Raw genomic sequence first — 13,496 nt, forward strand, 5'->3', positions numbered from 1 at the left:
ATATATATGATGATTTAATATTTGATATATAATACTTCTAATTATTCATTTTGTATGTTTCTTTATTTATTTCTTTATCTCTACAATGTTTCCTTCCTTGTGCTGCTGCCACTTTTCGCTGCTGCATTTCGCCTCTGGGAGTAACTGACTTGTCTACTAACCTTGTTCAGGAAGACAGCTTTATTCTCTTTTTAGACTTCTATAAATCCTTTGATTCTAAAAAACAACAACATGATTGTATGTTCACAGACCTCCACATGTATTGCTCTTTTTTTCTTCAGGGATACATAAAAGATTTCATGTCTGGTCATAGTCTCCTTGTGACCTAAGCCGAGGGTATTTCTTGGTAAACCTAGCTGCTCAGTCTGTATTTGTAAATGGTCCGACATTTAAATCTATTGATAATATGATCACAAACTTCCCATGAAAAAAAAATGAAATGCATACATTAACAGCAGTTTAAATTGTGGATCCTTAAATAAACAATTTAAGATTAATTGAATTAAAGATTACATTAAAAAATCATACATCAATGGAATTTACATTCTAAAATGTGTCTAATTATTTAATTAAGTCCTTATCAAGCTCTCTAATTTCCACAAACAGGTTTTGTTAGCTTGGGCTTAGTCTACAAATATAACTTTGTACATTGCAATGTATACATTTGGAACAATTGCAATATTCTATTCAAACAAATCCCTATTCCAAAGTGGTATAATATTAATGTGTTGGATATTAAATTGTAATGGCCTAGTCACTCTAATGGCCTAATTATCCTATAACTCCTGAATATCATATTGGAATTGTGTTTTTTATACAGTGGAATAAATGTCTTTTTAGTTTTTGTTCAAGCTGTTTAAGTTGTATTCTGTGAAATTATCTTATTGTAAGTTCAAAACTGATATCAATGTGATGTGTTATGTCTGTAAATTGCAACCTGAAACTGTCTCTCACTTATTCTGGACCTGCAGATTCACACATAAACATTAATAAATCCTTTATAGCTAATGATGCCATGCAAAACATGTCCCGCCTCCATTACATAATAAAGACAGTGCCTCTTATTTCCTCGTTAATTCAAATTTCTTTTTTTTTTTACTAAACTTTTTTTTTGCTGTATTTTTTAAGCAACTTTAACATTATAATGTTAAATAATTATTATTATTATTATTACTATAAATAATAATAATTATTATTATTATTATTTTAGTTACTATTTTCCTCTTATTTTGAATCTTGTTTCTGCATGTATAGCTATTTTCTAGTGTCGTCACTCGATGGCACTGTTGCCTTGTTTGTAGGCCGTTGCGTTTGACTTCAACTGCAGAAAAGCAGGTCGGAACTAAAAATCGCACGTCGAAAACCCGTGACGGGGTGTTTTCACTGTGACACAAAACGTCATTGATTTGGAGCAGTAACATCATATCAACTAGCCGAGCTTGGTAAGTTTATGTGGCGCAGAAATGACCTCGCTTGGTATGAAATAGTCATAATCTGAAACTCAAGTATGTTCGGTTGTGCAGCAGGAAGTATTGGTTTTCCAACATGACACAATATTGGGCTCCTGACAACGGTGACAACCGTTTGCTTAAACGGTAATGAAGCTAAAGCTAGCCGGGGGTTGCAGCACACAAGGCTCCTGCTTGTCCACAGCGGAACTAAGCCAATGAGCCTGACTGTTGTATTGCAGATCGGTTGCTGCATCGATTACAAATAATGGTATCGTTAGCTGAGTGTGTCCTTTAAAATGATTGACTTTAGCGGCCAGCGTTGTTAGCATTGGGTAACGGTGAGTGAATCAACAGGGCCGCCGAGTCTAACGAAAAGCTTTGGTCCATTCAGCGTCCCTCGTATTTAACTCGATCGTTACCTCACTATTAATCGGTTGTGCTATCCTTCTGGTTTTCTTCTGCAGTCGTCGTTGACGAAAAGTTCTTTAAATGGCTACCGTCTCAATTACTTGTGATGATTAAAGATGACCACAAGGGAGAGCCAAAACCTTAACGTTACTTGTTGACTCCAGTTTAATCCACTATTAAAATAACGGAATTCAAACAAACATGAATTTAAAAAAAAGTCTCTCAAAGTCTGTGGTCATCTAGTTGTAGTGTAGTGCAGTCTTTTTGGTGATCGCATTGCAGCAGTGTGTCACTGCCCAAGTCATAAAACAAAAAATAGCAACATACAACATACATCTGTTTCCATATCCTCAAAACACGGTGACATATTTGTGATAAAATGGGACCTTGGTTCAACCTATTTAGTTACACTTTTACAGAAATCCAACATGAAAGAATCTAGATATACACACATATAGTAGCAGTATGGTATTGCCCTCTCCATCGGGGCATTGCACATGCATGTTTAAACTTTATTAGCTGCATTCAGTCAACATGCATCACTAAATGTAGTCTTGGGTGGTTTTAATACTTGTCTAGTCTAGTGTGGGTTTTGCTCAAAGCTGAGTATTGATGGCTTATATGGATTCATTCATTTGCTGGACTACATAGAAAACTAATGAATCAATTGAATCCACTAATGAATGTGTGCAGATCCCCAGTAAAACCATTGGAAACCACTGATGGACTTCTTCAACTAGTGTTCTATAAGGGCCCAACAGAAAGAGACTGTGAGCAGTCTTGAGTAAAAAGCTTTTGCATTGCAACAGGTTTTTGGAGTCACACACTTAAAAATAAGGTGTGTTTTTTTTTTTCTTCTTTTGGTCAGCTGTAATGGAAGGGGGAGGGGCAGCGGGCGTCGACCTCAGCAGGAAGTTTGTATCTGAATCTGAGCTTGATGAGAAGAGGAAGAAGAGACAGGAGGAATGGGAGAAAGTCAGGAAACCCGACGACCCAGAGGGTAAGAAGAGCACATTCACTTGCACGCGTTTTCAAAACGCACCATAACTTCTAGTTAGATACAGATGTGCATGCATCTGCATTTTTGTTTGTTTACTCCTCAGAGGCCCCAGAGGAGAAGTATGACCCACGGTCCCTCTTTGAGCGATTGCAGGAGCAGAAAGACAAGAAACAAGAGGAATATGACGAGCAATTTAAATTCAGTGAGTTTTGCGTCTCTCTCTTTCTTTGTTGTATCTGTTATTACGTCTTTTACCTTCTTTTGTCATCTAGTTTTGAAGTAAGGCTTATACCGTGTATAGCCACGGGCTCTTTCAAAACAAGCACAATAACATTTTTAGTATGTTTAAAAGTGAAATCTACAGTAAATCTGTTTAAGTACACAAACACAACTTATTGTCTTTAACCATGAAGGCCCTTTCGATTTCTTCTCGCGAAGGTTATTTGGGTGTGGATTTAAAAAAATGACTCTTATGGTTAGTTGTCAGAAAAATGCAATCACTGTACTGCCATGTGTTGAGAGCATGTTTGTTTCCATGGTGACAGGGAACATGGTGAGGGGATTGGACGAGGAGGAGACCAGCTTCCTGGACGAGGTCTCCCGGCAACAGTGCCTGGTGGAGAAGCAACGCAGAGATGAGGAGAAACAGGAACTGTTGGAATACAGAATATCCTTTTAACATGTTGTGGTTTTTAAGAATAGCATTTTAATTAGCCAGTATCGCTTTTGTGTTTATATTAATCTGTTATTCCCCATTTTAGTGAACGATAACAGACTTTTCAGGTTTAAAATAAGCAGTGGGATGTAGTTGAAGTCGCAGCAGTTTGTGAGTCTGGTTTATTTGGTTTATGAAATCAGAATTACGCACCATCAATGTACAGATCTCCTACAAAATGCTTGTTTTTACTGACAACATTATGGAAAAGACCTTACAGAGAAGGAAACCATTGTCTTTACCTTTTGCTTGATCTGGTCTGTTGGTTATTGTCATGTGACTTGTTTGCGGTAGAAAAAGTGAACGATAGGATGTTGTAGGAGTTTGTTATGTTGGAGTATAGAAAGCGTAGCTTAGTGTTGTCTACATCATTTTCGATGTGGCGGCTGAATATTTGGTTGATTCTGACGTTAAGGATGGGACACGAGACTTCTCCTTGACAGTGGCGCTTCTAGGAATTTTTAACCGAGGTGGCAAAGGGTCGTCTAGAAGTGGCCTCTAACGATGTTAATATATTCATGTATTTATATTCCACTAATAATTAGCTAAAACGTCAATGACTAGGCTACGTGCATACACACAACTGTTGGGGGTCAGCAGTCACCTTTTGCAGAACCTTTATTGTCAAGACGGCTAACCTTAGAAATGACATATAGATAGATAGATAGATAGATAGATAGATAGATAGATAGATAGATAGGACCTTTTTTTTTTCTGAGCTCATTTACAAAAGTTCAGGCTGGTAAGTAGTGAAATGCTCTAAGCAAACCAACGAACAAAGTGCGTTATGCAAACCCTTACAAGTTTTATCTTCCTCCAAATTACCACAAAATGACTAATCTCAATTCCATCTAGTACATTATAGCATTATGCTGATATATCGTGTCACTTAACCCGGATGTTTTTGGATAAAGAATAAATAACTATAAATATTTCAAAATATGAGTCATGGATTTTGTGCTGCTGCTTATTCTGAGCAGACTAGCATGAAGCGCCTGGATAAGTCACATCATTACAGAGTTAGTGTCATGTGCTTTTTGAACAAAGCATCAATGGATATTACCACGTTCAGGGGCCTGAGCTTTATTATGAATAATAATATAATAATAGAATGAAGACTAAATTGAGGTAGCTCATAAACATGGGACATTTATCTGTTAAGAAATACACTTGTCAGTGCTCTCGGGTAGACAAACTATGTAATTGTGACATTGCTTCTAAATTATTTCATATTTAGTTTGGCATTTCTGTACTTTTCTTGTTAATTGTAAACTGACATATTTATATATCTGCGATAAGCTAATACCAACAAATATATCGGTCTGGCCGACTTATCGGTCTAGCTCTACTAGCTAGCTATGTAGGATGATGGCATTCTTAACAGCGCCTCCTGAGCTCTGATTGGCTGACAGTTAGAGCAGCGTAGAGTGGGCACAATCGCTGAACAAATCTTCGATGTGGGCAGCGGGTTAGAGGTCAGGAACCAGCCTATTTTGTTTGCCTAATCCTATCTGGATCATTTCGCTGCATTACATAACCTCAAATTTTAGCCCGTGAAAGAAGCATACGAATATTGTATGTATGTACTTAGGACAGACCACCTGGTGCTGTGGCTTACGTCACAGCGTAGACACTGTGTGACATTCTTGCACATTTGAATACAGGTCCAGCTGTTTTGCTTGTTGCTTGTTGCGCTCGGTGCTTTTCTTCTGTTCCTCTCTGTGAACTCTCACTTTGTCTTGGCGGACAGACAGGTTTGTGACAGACAGGTTTGTCTGCAGATGAAGAAGAGAATGGGTTGTCGTGGAAACTGTATCATAGGCTGGTAACTACGGTGACCGTTTAAAGCAGTTGCTGTGAACACAAAATACACACACACACACACACACACACACACACACACACACACACACACACACACAGGTCCAGACCTTAGTTAATGCAGTGAACACTCATCACTGCTTGTATGTATCTCATGCATATCTAATGCCTGATGTTTCCCATTCATCTGACCCCTTGTGTGCTTTGTCTGTGTTTCTCAGTCCATTTTCCTCTGTCTCTGCATCTCGACCCAATTTCACGTCTCCTGAGCAGCTCTGTCCATCTCCTGGTGTACTTTTAGGCTTCATATCTGTGTCACCTCTCTCTCTGCCTCTGTGCATGAGTGCTTTTTTTAGCCTCTCAGAACTGTGCCACTTGTTCCAGCACACGGATGGAGAGATGTAATGGCTCCCCCTGAAGGGAGGAGAGAACGAACTTGTTGAGTGGACTTTCTGCTGAATGGGAAGTTAGTTTGTACTTGCCTCTGAGCTCCACTCTTTGTTCCCTCCATAAGGATCCACTGGTTTATTCACCTTAACTTTGTACTGGCACAGCGCTCTAGTGAAGCAAGCGGCCACCGAAAGCCGCAGAGAGCCTGAAAAGAAGGTGGCGCCTAAACCTGCAGGGGCGGAGCAAAAGACCAGCCATCTGTCTCAGGCCCATTTATTGGCTGGAGCTGTCAAGAGACGCAGGTAGGTCGCACAGATACACATCCTTTAGAGCTGCATTAGCTGATTTTGTTAAAATCTCCACTATGTTCTCTGATCACAATGTATCCTCATACAACGGTTACGTTTGTATGAGAAATCTTCAATATGTCTTTGTTCTGTTACCCAGTTCCTCCCAGTCCTCAGAGAGCAGTAAGAAACAGAAAGTGGAAATCTCAACGACAGGAAATGGAGACAGACACACAGGTGGGTTGCAGCCTGAGGCTTCAAAGGTAGGAATGTCTGTCTGAAGTGGAAAGAAATTGAGGTTTTGCACCTCTTTGACAATTTCTGGAATTGGTCAATAATAGAACTACAGTATCGGACCAGTCGACAACCTCTGGTTCTGACAAGTGAAGCCAATGCGGAAATGTCTTAAACTTGCATTCTCTCTACTGGCCAGCAGGGGGCAACTCCTCTGGTGGCAAAAAGAAGTCCGATAGTGTGGGAGTCTGAGAAAATGACCCTACTTCTCTCTAGGGATGCCCCCTAAAACCCAGTTCTAAATGAGAACCGCTTCTGAATTAGTAAAAACCTGGAGTATCAATAAGGTTCAAAGTTAATGGTTTTGTTATTGGTGGGTTATCGGTGGGTGACCGTGGCTAAGTGGAGAGCAGGGCCGCCTTTCAGTCAGAGGGTCGGTGGTTTGATCCCCCAGGCTCCTGCTCTACTAGTCTCATGTCAATGTGTCCTTGAGCAAGACACTTAACCACAAAATGTCTCCTGTAGCTGCTTTGGATAAAAGCGTCTGCTAAATGACTGTAATGTAATAATGTAATGTACTTTAGAAGTGACGGAGTGAGACCTCCGCGGAAAAAAGCAGCGTCTCAAACCTCCTCTCTCTGTGCCTGTCTTTGCACGAGGGGCTGAGTTGTGCTTTACTGTCACACACACACACACACACACACACACACCAACTCCATGAGACGCATCATGGCAGAGAAAACCAAAAGATGCTGATAATTCCTCTTGTCATAAATGCAATCCCTCACAAGTAAGCGAGGCATTACCAGCAATTTCTCAAAACATGTGGCGAGCAGCTTTCCATCATTGTCCTCTGCAGGTAACGTTAGCGATGCCATACAGAGTTTGCTAATAAGAACAGGCTAATATATTAAAGCTAATCGCTTAGCTGATTGTCTAGCTGCGAATGTATTTTAAAGATTTTTGAACTTTTTGTATTGCTGCTCAAGAATGACTATTTGTTTACATACAAGAATAATAAAGCAATGTTGATTCTTTTCTAAAATATTTGTCTTTTTTTCTCACAAAATGATCCGATAAGAGTACTAGGATCTATAAAATCACAACCACACCCATCCCTACTTCTCACTTGATTTATTGAACATTGTAAACATGAGTTTATGCTCTCAATCTCTAGTTTGAAGTCTTCTATAAGACAGCATGATGTTCATTCAGTAAATGATAGTCCCTTTAGAGTAAAATAGACCATAAAGCAGGGCATGCTTTACTGTGACTATCACGTCACGATGACTACGTCCACTTCTTATATACAGTCTGTCTCAAACCAGAAAAACACAAACTTGCGATTCACTGATGCATACATGGAGTGTGTTTTTTAACTACATATAGAGCAGAAATTTCTTTTAGAGTTGTGAAAGTGGTCTGGCTTTTCAGGTGCTAAATGCTAGCTAGTTCACCAGCTTGGTGCAGGCAGTAGGGAGTTTAAGGTGGTGGGGTAATCAAAGCCATTTTTACATTACGTTTACATTACGGTCATTTAGCAGACGCTTTTATCCAAAGCGACTTACAATTCAGTATCTATCTACACACCCTAGACGCAGCTACGGGAGCAATTTTGGGGTTAAGTGTCTTGCTCAAGGACACAATGACATGAGACTAGTAGAGCGGGAGCTGGGGATCGAACCACCGACCCTCTGATTGAAAGGCGGCCCTGCTCTCCACTTAGCCACGGTCACCCCCATTTGACTGAAAACTGCAGCCTGCTTCTGCTCGAAACGAGTCTGATGAGAACGGTTAGGGAATAGAAATGGTAAAGACGAGGGCGATGAATCTAAAACGGTAAATCTCTGACCTTTTTTTTAAAGACTGCATGTGCAGGCTCTGAATCTGACAGTATGTTGTGCTGTTCAGAACAGGAGGATGGAGCAGGAGCAGCAGGCGGAGCTAAAGAGCAACAAACGGACCCCGGCTCGACGGCGAAGACCCCCTCGGCTCCCCCGAGCTCCGGTCAAGGCGCGTTACACCTGCCGTCAGCAGCCGTGTGTGTGGGCGTTTTACCAGGACTCTGGGCTTATTCCGGCAGCAGCGACTCTGACAGCAGCTCGGACAGCGAAGGTAGCGTGGACGCAATCATGTTGCCGTACCCCCGGCACAGCAGAGCCTACAGATAGACATACACCAACACACACACACACACACACACACACACACACACACACACACAAGTGAAGTAAGTCTGCATAGCTTCAGAATGGCTTGCAAATAGTCAGAATAGGTATCCTCACACAGGATATGCACACACAGAGACAGATTCAAAGGTCATACATACACACACTGATATAAAGGTACCTGCAGGCCACACACACGTTCATATCATGTTAGAGTCATACACTAGCAACATGCACACCGAGCAAAAATGCCTAGTATTTCGGTTGTTTTCACAGCTTAGTGGAACTCTTGCTCTTTGTCATCAGGCAAACTTCAGCCGATAAATATAATCTTAATAAATGGTAACATTAGGACCAATTTAAACTCTACTCTGAACTTAGTCTTTGTATCTAATTGTTGTTTTTTTTTTTTGCTATTGTTGCACTCAAACATGACACCTCCACCCTTCCTTCCCTCAATCACATCTCACACAGTTTAAGCCGAGCAACCAATCCCGCACTGACTACCCCGACGACATCCTGCCCCCCCTTCACCCAACCCCACTCCCAACCCAAGCCACAGAGACTGCAAGCTGTGCTGTTGGCTGAGGGAACAGTGATTGACAGCTGTGGAGCAAGGAAGAGACTGCTTTAGACTGTTTCAAACGACCTAACACCTTTTTAGCTATCTACGGCAAAGGAGAGAGCCGAGGCAGGACATGCTTCGCTCTCTGCTTGGGTTAAACGCAAAGTCCGAATGGTTTGGGTAAAAAAACAACAATGTTTTAGTTTGTGTGATGTAATGTGTTTTGTCATCAGTAGTGTTTTAAAGTAGCATTGTGCTGGAAAGATGCTGGACTTTTTGCTGTTGTCTCAGACGTTGGAGCTTTGTTTTGTTGGTCAAAGTCTGAGCAGCGTGAAATAAAGAGCTGTCCCTTGTACTGTGTTTGATCTGTTTATTTCCGTGAGTGAGATAAAGAAGCAAAGAGCTTGTATAAACTAGTGAAACCTTTTTATATTAAGTATGGATTGAAAATGTAATGCTGCATTAATTCAGCTTTTTTTTTGGTCTAGTACTCACTAGGGAACCACTTCCTTAGGTCAGTGGTTCTCAACAGTTTTGGCTTGTGCTAATGTCTTTATCGCACCACTCATCACAGGTATGGCGTGTGGGCATGAATTATGAATAATGAGCACCAAGGAGTGACTCTTGCCTTTCAAGTTGTTTCGTTTGAATGGATGGAGGCCTGAAGAGGTAAAAGTATGCAGTATTTCACAAAAGAAAAAAAGAAAAACCACACAAAAAAAATATAGTTTTACCAGGTATGAAAGATGAAAATGGAAAACTACTGCTTGGCGCTTTTTAAAATTGCCTTTACTTTTACTGTTATTGAGAAACACCTGGACGGCTCCGCCAGACTGTTGCTGTTTTTAAAGATCAGAGATGTGGTTCGGAGCCAGACCTACATGGGTCACAAAATTAAAGCGGAAAATTGGACTAGATCAAAACTAATTTGAGTAATTTGATTCTGGGATGTTTATTCAGTCCTCATTAAGAGCGTAGCAGGAGAAATTTGCATCTGAAGCTGAGTTCAGTAGCTGATTGAGATAGAAAACCGAGGTGGCAGTCAAGGTAAGATGATATCAAAATATACTGAAGTCTGTCGGTGTCATTAAATAACCTAAGCAGTGCAATGTTTGTAACCATCTTTAGTGGAGGAAATGTCAGCGTCGAAGTGTGTTGCTCAGGCTATGAGAGTGAGCTTTTGGTAAACAGTGATGATGAGAATATTATCTCGTGTTCATGGCCAGTAACAAGCGTTTCAGTTTGAGGACAGTTCACTGACATTAAGAAAGCCGTGGGTTGCTCGGTTTTACCGGCAGATGAAGCTCAGTATCACTGGTGTAGCTGTGAAAAGAGTTGCTATGACGACAAATAATATTACCAACTTACACAAAGGAAATATGAGTTTGTGTTTTGAAGTGTACCAAACACAAGCGTTTTAGATGAAAGTCTGTCCAGCAGTCTGGCAAATTATTATAGTAGGTTCAAGCTGTTTTGTGAAGCCTGAGCTCTAATCGACACACTGCCCCAAAAGGTTTAAAGATACATTAATAGTGATGTTATTTATTCAGGGTAATACATGAATGCCAAATAAACAACTTTAAATATTCAAATATGAAATGATTACAATAAACAGTTCAACACTGTGCTTCTCTTTGTGGTCGTTCTGCATCTCTTTCTAAGTTAATTTAAACAGCATGTTTCAGCAACAAAGCTTCACATAAAGCATGAAGACAAATGGCAAAAGAGACACGCCACATGAAGAACAGGAGGAACTGCACTCACTTGGACCACGAGGAAATCGCACCGTTCAACCTCCCAGGCCCCTTCCAAACTCCCCGTCTTGGAAGAAAATAACCAACCCAGTGAAGTAATTGCTTCTCGCGTCTGGAAAGTGGTCATGCAGGCAGTATATCTTGTTTTGAAAACTTTAAGTTAGCTAGTCATAGAAAATGGCATTGTCAAACAAATGTCTATTTTTTTTTTTTGTGTAGCATTTATTGTGTCTCTGACTCTGCAGGAACAGCTGCCCTATGAACCGTCTTTATAAAGACGTATTGAGGACGAGAGAAGCTGGTCAGTCAGAGGCTGAACGGCCACACAAACAAGGTCACTGTAGCAAACCACCCAGCCATGAAGTTCTTCAGGACTTTTTTTGTTGCTATTATTGACATAGTGTACTATGAATTTTAAAAACATACTATATATGCCATGACCTCACACTAAACTGACTTTTTTCACTTTTTCTGACAGTCTATACTATAACTTCTTTTTAACACTTTTTTCGACATACTATACTATGAGCTTTTTGTTAGCATTTTGTGATACACTATTGTATTTATTTTATCATGACTTTTACAACATACTATACTGTAACATTTTTTTAAGCCTTTTTTATGACATTATTTATGGCACACAATATTATAAGATATTAGATGCAAAACAAGTACAAAATAAAAAACACATCACAAGACACCCAATCATACAATTATAAAAATCATGTAATTTAACTGGTGTTTCCAGCTGTGTTTAGACTGTGGTGGTTTTTTTCGGTCCACCTCGCCTCACCTTGATGTCCTCGCCTCTGTCCAGTGAGCTCATATTACCCTAATAGCCCAATCGAGCACTGCACTCCAAAAATACAGGGTTACTTGTGGTTCCCAGATTCTCCAGAAGTGGAGTAGTAGTAGGTCCTCTCCTGTGGAACCAGCTTCCAGTTTCAGTTCGGGGAGCCTGACAGCAGCAGGAAGGATGGACCTGTGGTACCTCTCCTTCACACACCGGGGGTGAATCAGCCGGTGGCTGAAGGAGCTGCACAGAGCTGCCAGGGCGTCCTGCATTGGGGCGGGAGGTGTTGTCCATCAGGGATGATAGCTTAGCCATCATCCTCCTGTCTCCCACCACCTCCACCGTATCCAGTGGACACCCCAGCACACTTAAATAGGCCCTCAGATATGCTGCTAAAGGCCTAGACTGCAGGAGGACTTCCTGATACTCTTCTTTCCTCTCCAAATGTATGCATCCATGTCCCATTCATGCATGTACTAACCTGGCTCTCTCCATGGAGTCTTTGTGCTTCCTCACCTCGTAGGGATTGTGGTTATACCTGGACCGTGGTTGTACCTGCTGCCGTGGTCCTGCCTGACACCCACAAATTGATTATGTTGTGTAATCTGTACACATAACATCTATTGCACTTCTGTTTTTTTTTTTGGGGGGGGGTTCCTCATCCGATGTGAGGATCCAAAGACAGAGGATGTCGTATGTTGTAGAGATTGTAAAGCCCCCTGAGGCAAATTTGTGATTCATGATAATGGGCTATACAAATACAATTTAATTGAATTAAATCACATTAAATGATCTCTGAATCTTCATGTTTATTACAGACCATATCCTATAATTTCATGAATTTACACTTGGTAAATTGGTTCAGGATGACATTCCTGTTCTTCCCAGATGTCATCCATTGTGGCCGCATATCTACAAGTGAGTGACAAACAAAAAGACATGCAACACAACTGACGGTTTAAGTAAAAGCCATACAACAATAATACTCTATTATAGAATTTATATGGCGAATTTCATAATGGTCATGAATGAAACGACAAAGATATGCTGGATTTGGACAAACCTAAAGACGTGTAAACACCAGTCCACCAGCAACCGTTTATACAGTGAAAAACAAAGTAAATAAAGTCATCACAAATTTGAGTTACATTCATTTCAAGTTGGACCATGTTGCACACATTCAAACCAACATTCAATTTCCATTTATTTTGTAGGTAATTTCTTAATAATTCTAATACAAATAAGCTTGGATGAAAGTGTGTTTTTAGGAAACACTAAATTACTTATTTATGTGACATTGGGATCTGGCAACTGCCTACAATTAAAATAAAAATAGTCCGACTTTGTGGCCAATTGTATCACATTAAAAACAGAATTTGAACTATGTTCCTGTCAGATACAGTGAAGGAATTATTCAATCAATCAGCCATTAATCTATAAATAGTCAGTCACAAAATATGTTGTCCCTTGAGTGGTAGAAGATGTTATTAGAGAGGAGTGTTTGTGACTTTGTTTTGAAATTCTTTGTGTTTTGCATTGGCACACACTCAGACCTCTTCAATATTTATAATTGTATAATTCTGGCACAGCTGACAGGATGGGTACGTAATCACAAGAGGTCCTTGAGCACCCAGTCATAACTGGAAACCCAAAATATTATGCAGTTTGCTGCAGCGGAAGATTAGCTATAGACAACACACAGGCGCACAGTCGCTCACTCGCTCACTCTGCTGGTGTAGATAATAAAGGTGAAGCTGCCACTAAAGCAGAGGAACACAGCAAAGCAAGGTATGGCAGCAGTGGCAATTAGAAAAATAACGCGTTTATCCCCGTTCACTCACATAAATATCTTCATTCAATAATTAGGTAGTGAATCATACAGGTTTCCTCGGCTGCCTGGAGCATCGGAA

The 13,496-nt window shown here is 40.4% G+C and overlaps 1 protein-coding gene across 2 annotated transcripts; it reads left to right on the forward strand.

Moving 5' to 3' along the window:
* Nucleotides 1–1,358: 1,358 nt before the first annotated feature.
* On the forward strand, nt 1,359–9,394 carry psme3ip1 (proteasome activator subunit 3 interacting protein 1). Of its 2 annotated transcripts, XM_068731987.1 has the most exons (8): nt 1,359–1,442; nt 2,728–2,859; nt 2,963–3,061; nt 3,405–3,526; nt 5,942–6,087; nt 6,233–6,309; nt 8,218–8,421; nt 8,949–9,394. In XM_068731987.1, exons 2-8 carry the CDS (start codon nt 2,733–2,735, stop codon nt 8,951–8,953), a joined length of 780 nt encoding a protein of 259 aa, XP_068588088.1. In that variant the 5' UTR covers nt 1,359–1,442; nt 2,728–2,732; the 3' UTR covers nt 8,954–9,394. The 2 variants fall into 2 exon arrangements, with proteins under 2 accessions (XP_068588088.1, XP_068588087.1); XM_068731986.1 differs by having other exon boundaries at nt 8,218–9,394.
* The last annotated feature ends 4,102 nt before the right edge of the window (nt 9,395–13,496 follow it).

This window comes from Cebidichthys violaceus, unplaced genomic scaffold (assembly GCF_023349555.1).
Source record: "Cebidichthys violaceus isolate CVI_PGR_0920_01 unplaced genomic scaffold, fCebVio1.0.p SCAF_55, whole genome shotgun sequence".
In the NCBI taxonomy this organism is placed as follows: Eukaryota; Metazoa; Chordata; class Actinopteri; order Perciformes; family Stichaeidae; genus Cebidichthys; species Cebidichthys violaceus.

Excerpts from the sequence above, each read along its gene's own strand:
- psme3ip1 (XM_068731986.1), top strand. The coding sequence starts at position 2,733 with ATGGAAGGGGGAGGGGCAGCGGGCGTCGACCTCAGCAGGAAGTTTGTA. Across the intron at positions 2,860-2,962 it reads GAAACCCGACGACCCAGAGG|AGGCCCCAGAGGAGAAGTAT; the intron begins GTAAGAAGAGCA and ends TTTACTCCTCAG. Across the intron at positions 3,062-3,404 it reads TGACGAGCAATTTAAATTCA|GGAACATGGTGAGGGGATTG; the intron begins GTGAGTTTTGCG and ends CCATGGTGACAG.